This window comes from Typopeltis vanoorti, chromosome 5 (assembly GCF_054136105.1).
Source record: "Typopeltis vanoorti isolate ZY-2024b chromosome 5, IOZ_Tvanoo_1.0, whole genome shotgun sequence".
NCBI lineage: Eukaryota > Metazoa > Arthropoda > Arachnida > Uropygi > Thelyphonidae > Typopeltis > Typopeltis vanoorti.
The window spans coordinates 33830731-33849123 of NC_143553.1; the positions used below are offsets into that span (position 1 = coordinate 33830731).

The window sequence follows — 18393 nt, forward strand, 5'->3', positions numbered from 1 at the left end:
ATTCTGGTATTGAGACCACATGTTTATTAAATACGAACAGGATACATGAAAAACCCGACAAGTTTCGTAGGTCGTATGACTTACATCATCAGGGGCATTGGTGTATAAAAAAAAAGTTAAAACAACTAACAATGATTAAATTAATAGTCCATTAGATGTTTTTAACTGTAACATTCAAAAAATTGAAACATTGATTACTGAATGTTTGTTGGAACATTGTTGTTTGTTGTCATGTTCTGTGCTTCACGTGTATGTCCGAGATATGAGGAAGTTAGATTTTTTATGAATGCCGACCACACTTGGTGTAATATCAAACCTACAAACATTCAGTAACGAATGCTTCAATTTTTTCAATGTTACAATTAGAAACATCTAATGGACTATGAATTTAATCTTTGTTAGTTGTGTTTAACTTTTTTTTATACACCAATGCCCCCGACGATGTAAGTCATATGACTTACTTATGAAACTTGTCAGGTTTATCACATATCCTGTTCGTATTTAATAAACATGTGGTCTCAATAACGGAATCTATCTCTCGAAATCAATAACTTTTCAGAAAATAAGAAGCATAACATGCAGAGATGAACAAGTATTCATAATATTAAGATCAAAGTTGATCACTAATTTTTTTTATTGGGTTTATTGGAACTTTAAAACAGCTGTGCCTGGAAACATTTGACACACAATATGTAACAAGTGTTTTGGTCAAATGCAATAGCATTCAACACTACTACTTGTGTGTAGTGTGTGTGTCATCTTCAAGTTTGAGAAATGATGTAAAGTTATGAGGAGTAAGTAAGTTTTCATAAAGTATACCACTGCAGACTTAAATCAGGAAAGATATTATCTTCCCTGTATTGTACATTATGCTTGCATTTCTATTCCTAATTATCATCAGCTAATTAGGAGTAGAAGTTCAACTAATGTAAGACTGAGGCATTTCTTTTTCTGTTTGATGAAAACCCTATTATGATATGCCTTTGGCTGAAAAGAAATGGTTTGATTCTGTCTAGAATGTGACCTTTATGAAGGTTTTTCAACTGAAAGCAAGTTAGCAGATCTCATATGGAGGAGGCAGAGTTTTCCCCCTCCCAGAAACAATTTTTTCATCCTGTAAGAGAACACACGATTAGCAGACATAATGTGCTGGTCTTATATCTTTAACCTCTTAACTGATTTTCTGAGAAAAAGTTGACCAAAAAATACCTACTTTTTTATTTTTTATTATTATGGTTAATGCTGCTGATTTATAAAAACGAATCCCTGGTAAATTTTATTTATTTTTTATGTATTTATAAATGAATCTTTTTTTTTTTCTTTTCTATATGAAATTTGCCTGAGTTAACTTGGGAGTGTATAAATAACTTCCGATGTATGCGAAAAATAAATATTTTATGTTTTATTTTAGAAGTGACAATTTTTTCATAAGAGGTTGGGCAGGGGAGAGGAAGATAAAAGAAAATTATTATGAAGCATGGTATCACATACAGCTCAACATCACAATCAGGACAGAAGTATCTTGATTCCGAAGTTGTTATTATTTTTTTCTTATTTTGAATTTTTTCTTTGCACATATAGTGTACATTGTCAAGTTGGTTTTCTTTTCTGTAGGAGGAAAAGCATCTGGAAAATGATAGGCAGTAAGCCTAAAAGGAGTTGGATTCCAGGACAACCATAGGTATTCACATTCACATCTATTACTTCCATTCAGTGAGTGTCTTTGATCAGCCTGATTTTCAGCTGATCAGCCTGTATTATGTATTTTGTATGAATTTCATGCAGTTACCTTCAGAAGATGAAAAAATATTTTCTTGTAATATTTCTTCCCTCTCTTTTTCTTTTTGTTGGGTATGCTAATTGTCTGATCTGTGTAATCAACCCCTTCTCCTCAAATTGTTATTATTATAATAAGCTAAAATGTGGGGAATGACAGCAGCTCTGTTCTTATGTGGAAAAGCTAGAATTAGAGCATTCATCCACTGAAGTAATCACGTTATATTTGTCTTCAGATAATAGACTGAGAATCCCAAATAAAACAAAGTTTACTGGGCCCATTCTATATGAACTGGAAATCAGTAAAGTTCCTTCCAGCCTTAACTGAAATAAATCATATATGCGAGGGCTGTTCAATAAGTAATAAGACTAATTTTACTGTCGCGAAACCACTCGTCACAATATTAATTTCTGTGGAATAAAGAAATGTTGCTGTCTGTATTAACAAAAGAGGTTGATAGATGGTATATACGGGCTGATGTGCCAGAGTGTCACGTGACTAAATGCAAGCTTGTTTCGCCGTGCCTATGAGCTATGACCAGTCGTCGAAATGGAGGTGTCCTTGGAACAGCGTTATGCGATTAAATTTTGTGTGCGTTATGCGATTAAATTTTGTGTGCGTTTGCAAAAATCAGCATCGGGCACTTTTAACATGATACGCGAAGCTTTCCACAATGAAACAATGTCGAGGGCAAGTGTTTTTCACTGGCATAAAACTTTTAAGGAAGGAGGGCAAAATGTGGAAGATCTTGAACGTGAGGGAAGATCTTCAATGTCCATCACAGAGACAATGATCAACACAGCAGCGATTATCATCAAGGAGGATCGCAGAATTACAGTACGCCAGCTGCATGTTGTCCTGAATATTTCTGTGGGAAGTGTTCACTCAATCATGGCTGAACATTTGGGACTGAAATGTGTTTGCGCCCGATGGATTCCCAAACTCTTGATACTGGAGCAATTGCAGCATCGAGTGGATGTGTGCACAGAATGGAAAGAAAGACTGGAACAAGAAGGCAACAACTTCTTAAAATGCATCATTACAGCAGATGAAGCTTGGTTGTATCACTATGACCCTACAATGAAACAACAAAGCAGTGAATGGAAGCATCCGTCTTCGCCTACCCCCCAAGAAAGCAAAAACTGTAAAATCAGCTGTAAAATTATGACCATAATGTTTTTTGACTACGAAGGCATTGTTTACCAATACGCTGTAGAACCCGGGAATACTGTAAATGGCTCATACTATGCGGATGTTTTACGGACAATGGTACAGCACATCAAAAGGAAGCATCCATTGCTGAAGAATGGCTTCTTATTGCACCACAATAATGCAAGGCCACATATTGCTGGTTGTGTAGTGGACGTTTTGCAGAAGAACAACATAGATATCCTACCACACCCTCCATACAGTCCTGATCTCGCACCATGCGATTTCTGGCTGTTTCCTCAGCTCAAGAAACCACTAAGAGGCCGCCATTTCGAAAGCAACAAAGCATGTGTAAAAGCTGCGGAGGCGGTTTTGAAAGAACTCTCAAAAAACGGACTTTCACATGTGTTTAAGAAGTAGACGCACCGGTAGGACAAATGCATCGCGTCTCACGGTAGTTACTTCGAAAAAGACCATGTAAATGATGACGATTAAAGATAATCTGTTTTCTGTATAAATATAGTCTTATAACTTATTGAAAACAGCCTACATAGATTAACGACTCCTAAAACCTTCACACCTATCTCTTTATACAAGGATATCCTCTCCCTGTTTTCCATTTAACTTCTAATTTTTGTCCAGTCTTCATATATTGAAGACACAGAAATGCCACAGTTTTCTCTTGCTGTGTTCCTTTTCTACTCCATGAACAGCTGAATGCTTAGCAACATTCAATATTGTTCTTTTCATTTCTGCGCATGCTCAGAAATGCAACTGACAAACTTCTGTTCAAGTCAACGATCGTGCACTGCCATTACCAATTTCCAGTGCTGGGCTTGACAATACGAAGTACTTTCTTCACAGTGCAGAAAAATTTATTTAATTATAAATTCATAATGAAACATCCAGTAAGTATGACAGTTCTTTTTGACAGTCTTCTCACACTGAAGTAAGCTCATTTTATCACTTCTGATAATATAGTGGTGACTTTTGCTTTCCTTTCTGTTGACTACATATTATAAACAACGTTTGTCTACACACACTCACATGTACGCACGCACACACAGATATCACTGACATTACAAAATTTTGACAGCTCATATAAAATCTCAATTAAGCTCTCTCATAACTAATTTTAATAAATTAATTTTACATCTAAGCAAGATTTCAGTTGCCAAAGATAAGAATAACATTGCAAACTGTCTTGCTCATGGCATACATATTGAAAAATACATTTAACTTTAATAAATTTAGTTTAATCCTTTATCCAAGTGTGTGCAAACAAAGTTTGCACCTGAAAGTATCTTCAGGACTGGGGTAAAGTGGTACAACACCGGGCAACTCCTTGCAAAGGTGGAGCAAGTTCCCACACTCCTATCTCAGTATCTCCCATAATGTAAATGTTGTAAAAATGCAAGTGTTGTACCACTTTACTCCAGTCCTGAAGATACTTTCAGGTGCAAACTTTGTTTGCACACACTTGGATAAAGGATTAAACTAAATTTATTATACTCTGACCAAGTGAAAAATAAAGTTTCAACATCTTTCTCTAAATCCAGAGTAATTTAATAAAAAGGTAGCACACCGTTTGGCAACTCCTATAGGAGGAGATGACCTTGCTAATGCTTCTGCCTAGTAACTCCACTTGGGCCTGGCTCCCACTGAAGAGACCTCAATAAAGGTCGAAACTAGCCTGGGTAGTGGCCCTTCCCTTAATGCATAACATTATACATAACCGCAAGGAGATGTGGGAGATACTGAGATAGGAGGTTTGGTAGCTTGCTCCACCTTTGCAAGGAGTTGCCCGGTGTTGTACCACTTTACCCCAGTCCTGAAGATACTTTCAAGTGCAAACTTTGTTTGCACATACTTGGATAAAGGATTAAACTAAATTTATTATAGCCTGACCAAGTGAAAAATAAACTTTCAATACATTTAACTTCTCTATAAAATAGCACTTTATTATTAACTTCTTAACTTTCATTCATTTTTAAACTTGTGGGATGTTTGAATTTAAATATAGATATCCTGTTCTTCCCCCCCCCCTTCCCCACACACACTTCTGTATAACTCATGTTGAACAATACTGAGTTCACATTTTGCAAGTATATTGTTACCACAAAAGTCTGCAATTTATGAGCTTGCTTTAATTTATGTTTAGTATTATCAGATAACCATTTATCTTTTTATAGTTTTGCAGGGCAGTTATGTGAAACTGACTAATGTTCTTTATTATTAGTAAAGATGTAAGGTTCATTTGTAAATATGTATATTATTATTGGAGGCCTCTAAGAAGTCAGGGAGTCATTGAAGGATGCTACCATCACCCATAGTTGTTATACCTTTTCTGCCTCAAAAGATAAGCCATTATAATCATACATTGCTCTAAGAGGGAAAAAATCTAGCTCACCATTTTCTTGATTGTATTCATTCTCAACTTCCAAGGAAGTTCTCTTGGCCTTTCCCAGCCTTCTATCATCATGATCATCATCAAATTCCTGATATATACCCTCAAGGGGTATAAAGGATATGATAGTACTACATGAAAATTACATCATTACTAACTTCCTATCGAATTTTCCTCCAAATCAGTCTGTTACCTGTCAAGACTGCAATATTATCAGATCTTAGATTTCTGTCTTCTAAGGCATTTTTTACTGTATTAATCCACCTATATCTTGGTCTTCCTCTGGGTCTTTTTCCTACCAACCTGCAGAGAACACTTGTTTTGCTAATCTTTCCTCTCCCATTCTATTTAAGTGACCATACCACCTGGGATTAGCTCTGCTCACACATTCCTGGATGCTGACAATGTCAAGTTCTTTCCTAATATCCTTGTTTTTAATATGATATTGCCATTGATGTCATCTGTTCATTCCCTAATCTATCTCACGATTCTCATATCTGCAGTCTCTTGGTCAAGTGTTTTACTTCTGACCCAGCTCTCAGATCCATAAGTTAAAATTGGCTTGAATACTGTCTTGTATACAGCTAATTTAGTGTTTTGGCTAATTTCTCTCTTATTCCATATAAATTTATTCATATATTTTTTTTTTAACATAAATTTATTCAGTTGACTTCCTACCATACCAGCCTTGTTGATTCTGTTGTCTGTTTCCATATTTAATTTACTATCTTCACTAAAAATCGTACTAAGTAGCTGAAATGTTTTACTTGTTCTACAGGTTTCTCCATTCACAATGCAGTTGATATTTTCAATGATTCTGCCTATTTTCATTGTCTTTTAATGCTGACCTTCATGCCATATCTTTTACAAAAGTTATTCACTTTAGTCAGGGAACCTTGCAGACTTATAGCAGGTTTATTTAGAAGTATAACATCATCCACATAAAGCAGAGAGCTGAGATTAACATCTCCAATTTTGATATCAGGTTTAATACCCACTTTCCTTCATAATGTGATCCATATACATATTTAATAACAGAGAGGATAATGTATATCCTTGTCTGACACCAGCTTTAACATTAAACCACCTTCCTGTACTTCTTTCAATTCTAAATGCTGACTTACAACTAACAGGACTACATGGCAAGGCCTGGTGTGGCAAATAACCAAGCATCGGAGTGACCATACGGCATTTGTAGATGCCCAGTGAACATAGAGAGAGAGAGACTTGCAACTCAAATAAAGACTAAGTATTGCTTGATATAATGCCCCATTGACACCATATAGCTAGTGTTTCGAATAGCTTCTCTGTTGGCACCTTCTCATATGCCTTTTCCAGATCTACAAAACTTAAATACAGATCTTTGTTATATTCCCATGATTTCTCAACTATCTGTCATAAAGTGAAAATCTCATTCTGACAGTCTCTATTTGGCCTGAATCCAGCTTGTTCCTTCCCAAGCTTTTCTTCCACAATTCTTCTCAACCGTTTCTCAAGTATACTTGCATAAATCTTAACAGGAACACTCGGTAGGGAAATACCTCTTTAATTTTCACATTCAGTTTTATTTCTCTTTTTATGTATGGGTACTATGAGAGCTCTACTCCAATCATCGAGAATTTGTCCCTCTTTCCAGGCCTTTTGAACTATGCAGTGCAGCCACTGTAAGACTTCTATACCTCCTTACTTCAGCATTTCTGGTCAAATATCATCTGCTACTGCTGCCTTTCCACATTTCAGGCTTTCAATAGCTTTTTCTACTTCTAGTATGGATATGTATTCCTCACTGTATGCCTGGTCAGTGTTTTTTACCACTGTGCTGTCATCACTGCTTGTTCCATTTAGCAATTTTTTGAAGTAATTACTCCATATTTCAAGGATATCTTTTTTTCCTGTTTTCACTTTTATCTTTTCTAATTCCTTTTACAGCACTCTTTCCTCTATTTCTGAGCTTCTTTAACAACCTCCAGTATATCTTGTCACCTTCTTGATATTTATTTTCCATGTTCTTACCAAAGTCCTCCCATGAATTCTTTTTTAGCTAGTTTTACACTGTATTTAGCTTTCTTGCAATTGTCTCAGTATTCTCTAAGAGCATAAGCTGACTTATTTGCCAGGAACTTTTGATATGCTTTCTTCTTTTCTTTCACTTCCTCTTAACTTCCTGTGTCCCAGCCTTCTATAAAATGAAAAATTCTATCATGCATGGTATATATGACCCTTTTATAAGTCTGTATAGCTTCTATCACATTACTTCTCTTTCTCATGTTTGCTAGTGTTTACAGTTCACACATTCTTAATCTGTCCTTGTGATCTACATTCCACATTCCTGATTAGCATCCTACTTTGTTACTTCAAATACCAGGAGACAATATGAGCTATATCAATGCCTTATAAAGAGAAAAGGACTTCATGACTTTTTTAACCTTTAAATCAGTGTTTGTTTCAGCACTGCTGTTGTTCTCTGGATTATATTTGCATTCTTTACATGACTTCAGCTTCCTACCTATCGAAATTTCAAGTATAATATTCTTTTTTCTGACATTGACCTGACAGCCATTTCTTCATGCCAGCAATTCTATTTCAACCTGTTTGATTTGTTCTGCAAGAGCTACATGTCAGGGATATCCCTAATTACTCTGCCTATCTTTCACCGTAAGCAAACAACTGTATGTCTCCCGTCAAATCCCTTCACTGTCATTTATGTACAGACTGAATAACAGTGGACCAAGAACTGGTCTCTAGGTAACACCACATCATTTTAATTCTTACTGAGTTATATCCCCCCCCCCCCAAGCCTATTTTAAACCTGTCAGCTAGCCATCCTCTTCCTCTTATCCAAACTAATAGTTTATGATCCAATTCCTTATCATCCAAATTGTGTAACAGCCTTCCATATTATTTCTATTTCCCTTGTCTAACTTAAATGAAACATAAAATATGAACAACTTGTTCAAATACGACTTTTTCTTAGTAAGCCAACACTGTTTCTTGCAAAGTATAGATTCTCTGTCAACCGATTTCTGTATGCAAGCTCTCACCAGCTTCTCCAGTATCTTCACTACCACTCCAGAGGTACTAACAGATTGATAGATACATAGTCTTTGCACCATCTTTGTGCAGTGGAATTATTATGCATTATTTCTACTCCTGTGGAATCTTTCCTCTGCTCAGACTTAAGTTGTTCAATCTGGTCAAGAGTACGAGTTTTTGCTGAACACTTCCTTATCTGTACTGAAATCCTATCAGCCCCTGTAGCTGAATTCTTATTTAGTTTATGCTACTAAAGTACTTCCTCCTCATACACTTGAGTCACATCATTCATTTAGCATACTGATCTGAAAGCAGATTTAGTTGTAAATCTTTTTAAATTGTTTGGTAAATTTCCTTTAAATATATCTCTGCACTGGTTAAAAAGTTTCCATCTGGTTGTTATTCTCTTGCATTATTTAAACATTTACAGAAAACATTTACTTGTTTTAATCCTTATTCTTTTGTATGAAGCACCATGAACAGCATTTCTCACAGAATTCACTAGTAAAGTACAAAACTATTGCATAAACATTTCTGATATCAGATTTTTTTTTAAAAGCATCTGCTGAAGTCCTAATAAATTAATCAGGCTTTATCAGCAGCAGACTTTATGTCTATCTTAGCTTTTGGTAGATTGTTCTCCTTTGTCACATTTATTTTCTTTAAACCTTGGATGAAAGCTCTGTTAGAATTACTGTTAAATAGTTTTTACTATTGTTAAATTTGTCATTTGTATTAATTTAGTTAAATATGTTGCTGAATATGATGTGGTATCTGCCAGTGTTTCTGTTTCTTACACAAAATGTCAGTTGTAACATCTACATTTGCTGCTGTATTATTCCATACCATTATTACTAGTGGGTACCCAAAAATAACCTGAATCTGAACTTGGTGCACATGCATTTTCTAGTTACAGATGCTGCTGCTAGGCATTGTGAGTGTGCAGTTTTCCATGCCAGTCTGGCAAGTGGTGTCATCCTGTGTGAATGAACTGGTTCATTGTTCTGGCTACTTTTTCTGTTAGTGTTTACAAGAAAGTTTGGTAAGTTTTTTTGGTAATGTGGAGTAGCAGAAATTGGTTGCTGCACCACAACGATGCTCCAGCCCACACGGCCTTGTCTGTCCAACAGTTCTTGACAGAAAAAACAACATGACAGTTGTTCCTCACCCTTCCTACTCACCTGATCTCTCTCTCTTCATTTGACTTTTTTTTTTTTTATTCCAACGGATAAAGAAAACCATGAAAGGGGCATTGATTTGTTGGTGTGGGCAAAGTGAAAGAAAAGTCGCTGGCGACCATAAACAGTATTCCAGTTGAACAGGTCCAGAACTATTTCCAGCAGTGGGGAAAAAAAAATGTTGGAACAAGTGCATTGACTCACATGGAGAGTACTTTGAAGGAGAATAGAATATGGTATTATAAACTTTAATAAAAATTTAAAAAAAAATTCCTGTTTTTTTTTGCTGAATATGTATTGTAATATACCCCCTGGTATATTACATGTGAAACCACACTGAATTCAATTCAGTGCGGTTTCACATGTCACATCCTTTAGAAGTTGCAGGATGTTATTTATGTGTTGCACCTTAGAGATTATATTTTTAAGAGAAATGACTAATAAAATAATTTTCTGTAAACATTGTTTTGTATTTCTTTTTCAACAGATATTCATTAAACCAACCAAGCTCAAATGGTGTTTGCATCCATAGTGCTAGGTTGCCCAAAGAATACATTTTCCAAGTTCAGTTCTAGTTGCAAACTAGAGGAACTTCTGACCCTTTTCTTGGCCAGTTCTCAAGTTAGTCAATCTCTGGCAGGGATAGATAAATTGTTTCTTTCTCCCAGAAACATGGGTTTTTCATCCTGTAAACTCTAGAAAATGGCCATAGAACCCATATTATTTTAGACCATAATATAATGGGTTAGAACCATTAGATGGCATCACTTGTCTCTCTTTTCACCAGATGCTATTTTAAAATTAGTGATAGTTTTGAATCAGCTATCTCTGATTGGCTGACAATGGAGTTTGACTGCTCCTCAGGCTACAAAAAAGTGTGTGTGGGGGGGAAGCATTAGTGAATTTATTTATTTATTCACTAAATTATTATAGACTCTTAGATCACAAAATAATTAAGTGAAATATTACAAATCCTTAATTTTGTTTTATACAGTTTATTAAAAAAAAAAAAACTACAAATTTTGTTTTACAATAGGTATCCACAGATATTGAAGGAAAAAATGCCTGGAAAGAATGTTTTGCTGTGAAAGGGGTCAGATTACCCACAGGATACTTCTTTGGTTCCTCTGCAACTACAGGAGAACTTTCAGGTACAGACAGAAATGTCTCTTAATAATAGCTTGAGCATTCATATTATGATAATATGTAGTATCCCATTATGAATTTATATTACTAGCACATAACCCCTCGAAACTTGAGTAATGCTCAGAATAGATTACCTGTATTGACCCAACAAACAGTTCATTACAACACAAGGTTTGCTATAATGAATAAATACAGGGAAGTTATCACCTTCCATCTTTCTGATTATTGGAATAAATACCCTCAAAAGTATTTAGTTGAAGATAATTGTGTTTTTTTCAGTTCTCCTCAACAAAAAAGATTTTGATAGATTTCTTAAAAACTAGATTTCACTTTAGATTTATTCCATCATTAACACTAGTTAGGTCAGTAAGCTCTGGGAAAGGGGGAGAGGGATACTTCAGGTTTCATGCCATGGTAGCTGCATGTTGGTTTGTATTATTTCTGGCTTTGAATATATAAAGAATAAGCTGAAATCCCTTTAATCCTTTCATTTCATAATTCCAGTTGACTCACTGTAGCACACTTATAGAAACCACAGGAATAACTGTTACAGTGGATAATTTGCTATAGTGAATTGCTTTGTAATAGCATTGGACTTTTTATATATATATAAAGTAATACTAAAAAAAAATCCTCTAAATAACAAATAAGATGAATGGAGAAAAAATATTACAGCATCCATTTTTAAAAAAGAGAGATGGAACAGATCCAAATAATTATAGAGAAAACTCATCTGGACAGAACTTCCAAGGTATACCTTGAAAAGTCATTCAGTGATGCAATTTGCAGTAAAATAATCAGTACACAATCCAGCTTTTATGTTTTATAGATTTGCATAAAGTATATTTAAGTTAAGGGATGTTATCCCATATTGTTTCTTAGCCGAATAAGAAACTCAAAGAGTTTCATGCCGAATATAGAAACTATATAAACTTCGGCAATTCCAAGCGTAAGCAAATACCTGGATGGTGCAGCAACTGGAGCAAGCTCCGATCACTATTCTTGATATTTACCCATAATGTGAACTTAACTCCTAGGAGCTGTATTATTGTTCAATATTATGAGATCTTCTATTATAGTGTTATTGTTCAATATTATGAGAGAAGGTCACTACCCAGATGGGTAGTGACCTTCTCTATTATGAGATCTTCTACTATAGTGACCTTCTCTCATAATGTTGAACAATAATACAGCTCCTAGGAGTTAAGTTCACATTATGGGTAAATATCAAGAATAGTGATCGGAGCTTGCTCCACCCTTTGTATGAGTTGCCTCAGCTTGCACTACCTACAAGGGTCAGTTGCTGCACTATCCAGGTATTTGCTTACGCTTGGAATCGCCGAACTTTATATAGTTTCTATATTCGGCATGAAACTCTTTGAAATAACTTAAATATGTTCGTGTCGCCGAATTGAAGCCTTTGGCTCTTCATTATAATTAGTAATTTGCATAAAGTATTCGATAGTGTGAACTTACAAGATATTTTAAATATAGTAAAAAGGAAAATAAAATCATAAATAGTAAATATAAATAAATTAAAGATGCCAAGAAATTATATTCTTGGTTTAATCCTTTATCCAAGTGTAAGCAAACAAAGTTTACGCCTTTAATATTTTCAGGACTGGGCAACTTATATATAAATGCTAATGACTTCACATCATTTGCTTTAGTATCCCATTATGCAAAGTACATCTCCTTACGGACATGTATAATGCTATGCATTACGGGATTGATCACTACCCAGACCGGTTTCAACCTTCATTGAGGTGAAAAGTAAAGGGTTGCTCATTATAGGCCTAGAGTAGTTAGTATGGGGGGGGGGGGGTGCAAGAGAACCTGATAATATTAGGAGAAAAAAAAAGACAGATAGATAGCATGAGAGAGGGAGAAAAGGCCTCAGCTCTTTTATATCAAAATTCACCTTTTATATCAACATCGTCTGCATAAAGCAAAAGAGCTGACATTAACATTTCCAATTTTGATATCAGGTTTAATACCACTTTCCTTCTAATGTGATCCATATAGATAATAAATAACACGGGGATAATGTACACCCTTGTCTGACATCATTTTTAGCATCAAACCATCTTCCTGTACTTCCTTCAATTCTAACTGCTGACTCACAACTCAAATAAACACTAAGTATTGCTTGATATAATGCCTCATTGACATCATATAACTGTAGCGTTTTGAATAGTTTCTCTCTTTGCACCTTGTCATATGCCTTTTCCAGATCTACAAAACTTAAATACAGATCTTTGTTATATTCCCATGATTTCTCAACTATTTGCTGTAAAGTGAAGATCTCATCCTGACAGCCTCTATTTAACCTGAATCCAGCTTGTTCTTCACCAAGATTTTCTTCCACAATTCTTCTTAACCGTTTCTCAAGTATACTTGCATAAATCTTACCAGGAACACTCAGTAGGGAAATACCTCTGTAATTTTCACGTTCAGTTTTATTTTCCGTTTTATGTATGGGTATTATGAGAGCTCTACTCCAATCATCGGGAATGTCCAGGCATTTTGAAACTATGCAGTGCAACCACCGTAAGACTTTTATATCACCATACTTCAGCATTTCTGGTCGAATATCATCTACTCCTGCTGGCTTTCCACATTTCAAGCCTTTGGTGGCTTTTTCTACTTCAAGTATGGATGTGTATTCCTGACTGCATGCCTGGTCAGTTTTTTTTTACCACTGTGCTATCATCACTGCTTGTTTCATTTAGCAATTTTTCGAAGCAATTACTCCATACTTTGAGGATATCTTTTTCTCCAGTTTTCATGTCACCACTATCATCTCTAATTCCTTTTACAACACTCTCTTCCATTTCTGAACTTCTTGAACAACCTCCAGAATATTTTGCCACCTTCTTGATATTTATTTTCTATGTTCTTACAGAAGTCTTCCCATGACTTTTGTTTAGCTAGTTTTACACAGTGTTTAACTCTCTTACATTTGTCTCTGTATTCTCTAAGAGCACTAGGTGACTTATTTGCCAGGAACGTTTGATATGCTTTCTTCTTTTCCTTCACTGCCTCTTTAACTTCCTGTATCCACCATGGTGTTCTGATATTTCTATTCTTGCAGACAACCTCACCCCATGCCTCTCTGGCTGAATCAATCATGGTTTTCTTCAAGGCTTGTCACTGAATCTCCAAGGTTTGTTTCCTTTTCTCAAACTCTTTCATTTTTTCTTCAATAATCTTTGTGTATTTTAGTCTACAGTTCAAGTCTACGAACTTTCTTATATGTCATTCTTTTCAATATGAAATTCAATTTTATCCTGCTCAAGACTAAATAGTGATCACTTCCAATTTCAAATCCTCTGTACACTCTGGTGTCCTGCACCAGGGAGAAAACATCACTATTAACAATAACATAGTCAATGAGACTTTTCTTATTCCTTGCCTCTTCTCTCCATATGAATTTGTGCACATTTTTATGTTGGAACATGGTGTTAATAGTAACCAGTCCATGTCCTGAGGAGAAATCCAACAGGTATTTGCCATTATTATTAGCTTTGCTCTTTTTTCCAAGTTTTCCCAAAATATTTTTTATGTCTGACAATCATTTCCTACAGTACTATTTAGATCCCCCAACAAGGACCAACTTTTCTTTTTTCATTGTGTCAGTTGCTTTCTCTAAAGCCTCAAAAAATTCCTCTACTTCTACCTTGGTAGAATCTTCTGTGGGACCATGACCACAAATACTTCTCATTGTCCAGTTTCCCCATTCTCATATTTGCCCACATCACTCTACTTGAGACTGCCTGCCATTCAAGAAGATTAGCCTTGTATTTTGTGTTGATTACTATGGCTACTCCTTCTTTTCCTTGATTGTCTTTGCCCGAGTATAATATTTTGTATTTATTGCTCAGAAAGATCTCACCAGTTTTTGTCTTTTTTGTTTCGGTCACCCCTATTATGTCGATCTGGTACTTATCTAATTCCTCAGCTAGCTCTATTTCTTTGCCATTCAGGCTTCTGATGTTGATAGTACCAATCTTTAACTCTGGTCATGTTGAGTTGGGGTGTGTTTTCAGATTTGTTCCAGTAGTTAACTTTTCACTATTTGTTCTGGTTCTGTGCAAAAACAACGGGGGCCCTTGTTTAACCCGTCAACACCCAGCCAAGCACGAAATTCTATCATGTTATACCATCATTTTGTGTTTTGGTTTAAGCCAATAAGCATACAATTTAGTTGGCTATATCCCAAATTGCCAGGCCATCCTCGTTCGTTCAGGGTACACCATGAGAAGGTGAAGATTTGGACATTAGGTCAGAAGTCCTGGTCGGTTCTCCACATTCCTTTAAAGACTATGTGGAGGTCTACTCTCAGTCATACAGCTTTGACCCTTAAGCACCCCTTACATTTTTATTACTTCTTTTCCTTTTACTTGTAGTTCCTTTTTTTTTTCCTTCCTTTTTTTTTTTTGTTTATCTTCATTTTTTTTTATTAACTCGTCTTTCCTTTTTGATGATCTTGTCTGCATATTAAGTTCTTTCAATTGTCTTACTTGCTTTTCTGTTTCTACTCCAGTTTCTCCTTGTAGAACAGTTGAATATTTTTGCATTTTGTTATGTACCTGTTCAGTTGTTATTTTAGGTTCATTATCGGTAATTTCAACTGATGTTTCATCAGTATTTGACTGAGAAAATTGCTACTGCAGATCTGGAATTTTGAGGCTAATTTCTAACTGATTTGGTCAGGCACATTTTGTGATTTTACCAAGTGTAGTTTGCTTAAAAGCGGCATCTTTTACTAGACTGAATTCATTATGCCTCTCTGATATATATGGTGTTCTAATTGGCTCTAGTGCTCCCACTCTTTCTGCGAAAGTTCTAAAAGGACAGGTGTTAACGTGGGGTTCAGAACTTTCGCATTTCTGACAGGGTTTGAGGCACTGATTAGCGATATGTCTGATCTCCATGCAGCTGAAACATTTAGATTTGGGACAATTACCACCTAAGTGATCGTATGAACTGCAATGCAGGCATGGACATTGTACTCCGGGATAGTTACCATAACGGGTTGTACCGATGTTGACAAAATTTGGTACTGGCGTCTTCATATCCATTGTGAAGGTGACATCACCAGAAAACCAATTTGGATCTTCACTTGACAAACCCTTTCATATATTACTAATCTTACCCCATTTCGAAAATGTTTGTATAAGAATTTCATTACTATTCCATATATATTCCATCAGAAATCTTTCGATATTTACTGTTTTTACCTGGCTCCTGCTCCTGACTATTATAGGAATAACTGTGCTGCCTTCGAAAATAAAATCCTGTAATAGTTTGTCCCTTGTTTCCACATCTTTAATAAAATTAAATATTTCCCTCTGCCTTAAGGGGTGAAAGAATAAATATTGTTTGCACCAACTATCTCTTTTAAAATTTTAGTTACCTGTCTCGCTTCTTCACATCCGGGAATTTCAATTCCTAGAGTTCGCATCCTTGGAGGAATTGTTCAAGTGGGAAAAAGACTATAACCTCTGCATTTAATTGGAAGAAAAAAACTTTCAGTCATAAGACTGAGAATAAAATAATTACCTGATAGAGAAATAATTCTACACCACCAGCAAATGTTTGTTTGAGTTACTATAAATGGCGGCCGTGATATCACTAAAAGTAATCCCGTAATGCAGATATTGACTGCACTACCAGCAATCCTAATATTTATTAAAAGAAACCAGTGCTCGTGGGGACAAAACCACCACTAGCACTAGTAAAATAAATTAAAGTGAAAAACAAATGAAAGAAAACCAAGTACTTATCTTGCCGAAAGTCTCTTCAGTGGGAGCCATACCCAAAGTTCTGGGTTCCTCAAGTTGACATTACAATTTTTTTTTTAATTAGTCCCATTGCTATATCAAATTGGTATTTCATGTACTGTGATAATCTTCAATCTTCATTGAGGCTTCATCAGTGGGAGCAAGACCCAGAGGTAATACCAAAGTTGAAGTAATGCAAGTCATATTTCCATATATAAGCAGCCAAAAGGTGTCACACCTTAATACAAAAAAAAATCTGGAATAGAGATGGTTGTTGGAAGTTTTTCCACTTGGTTATACTATAAATTAAAGAAGCCAAGAAATTATATTCCTGGTTTAATCCTTTATCCAAGTGTAAGCAAACAAAGTTTGCTTCTGAAGTATTTTCAAGACTGGGCAACTCATATATAGAAGCTAATGATTTCGCTTCACTTGCCTTGGTATTTCATAATGCAAAGCACATCTTCCAGTCCTGAAAATACAACCAGTAAATACATTTTTGGAAATTATGGAGACAACTACCGTGTTTGAATAAAAACTTTAGTTTACTATTACTAAAATTTTACAATTCGGCGTTTAGACCTTTATGTCAAGGTCATCTTCTGGAGCGTACAAATATACACACGAAACAATCTATACTACTACAATCATACTGGTTCGTTAAAGACACTGACTAACCGCTACCACAATTGTTGGCCTGACCTCTGGTGAAAAAAAAAAAAAAAAATTTACATCAATGCTACAGTCCTATTATTTGTGTTGTCTACTACATACATATATTAACATCATTCCAGCCAGTTGGAGTGGAATGGTTTCTAATAATGGCAGATTGGCTAGCGTCCTGACTTATGTTGAATCTTTCAAATTAGGTTGGCTGAATGTGTGCCATCCAGATCCTTGGAATTTTCATACCATCTTTATTGTTGATATTTGGGTGGTTTATCAGGATTTCGCAGGATTCTTTAAATTTTCTTTCGTACCATGTTTTTGTGCGGTGTAAGGAGCAGGTGCTTTTCCAGTTGATTTGGTGTAAGGTGTTGAGTGCATGGTCTGAGAGGCCTGCTTCACCATAATGGTTATATTTAATGTGTCTAATGTGTTCTTTCTTGCGTATAGGGATTGTCCGTCCTGTTTCACCAATGTACGGTAAGTTCCAGGTGCAGCGGATGCAATAGACTCCAGGATGTGCTAATGGGAGGAGAGGATCCTTAGAGGAGCTGAATATGGTTTTAAGTTTAGTGGGTGGTTTAAAGGTGGCATTGAGGTTATAATGTTGTAGGATTCTGTTGATTTTTTCCGATACACACTTGTTACACGTCTTCCTTCAGGCAATCTATCCTTCACGGTCTACCGAAAACCGACACACACGGGCCAATACATATATGCGAATTCATATCACCACCCAGCACAAAAATATGGAGTCATAAACACCCTTAAAAACAGAGCCACAACTATTTGCTCTAACCAACAAGCCCTGAAACAAGAACTAAAAATCATTAGTGACACATTCATAAACAATGGCTATAACAAAAATACTGTCAATAAAATACTCTATAAAACCACAACAAAAACGAATCTAGATTACAGTAAAACCATGGCCATCCCATACATTAAAGGGTTATCGGAAAAAATCAACAGAATCCTACAACATTATAACCTCAATGCCACCTTTAAACCACCCACTAAACTTAAAACCATATTCAGCTCCTCTAAGGATCCTCTCCTCCCATTAGCACATCCTGGAGTCTATTGCATCCGCTGCACCTGTAACTTACCGTACATTGGTGAAACAGGACGGACAATCCATATACGCAAGAAAGAACACATTAGACACATTAAATATAACCATTATGGTGAAGCAGGCCTCTCAGACCATGCACTCAACACCTTACACCAAATCAACTGGAAAAGCACCTG

The 18393-nt window shown here is 35.7% G+C and overlaps 1 protein-coding gene and 1 long non-coding RNA gene across 2 annotated transcripts in view; one reads left to right on the forward strand and one right to left on the reverse strand.

Annotated features, from left to right (window-relative positions):
- The window catches only part of LOC150106302 (vesicular integral-membrane protein VIP36-like), a 130965-nt gene that overhangs the window by 82438 nt on the left and 30134 nt on the right, over positions 1-18393 (forward strand). The window contains exon 6 of the mRNA XM_090392336.1: positions 10581-10695. Within this exon, the coding sequence (XP_090248462.1) occupies positions 10581-10695 (115 nt within the window). The remainder of the gene's footprint in view (positions 1-10580; positions 10696-18393) is intronic.
- Positions 1-18393, reverse strand: part of LOC150106303 (uncharacterized) — a 162650-nt gene that overhangs the window by 53508 nt on the left and 90749 nt on the right. The window lies entirely within an intron of this gene.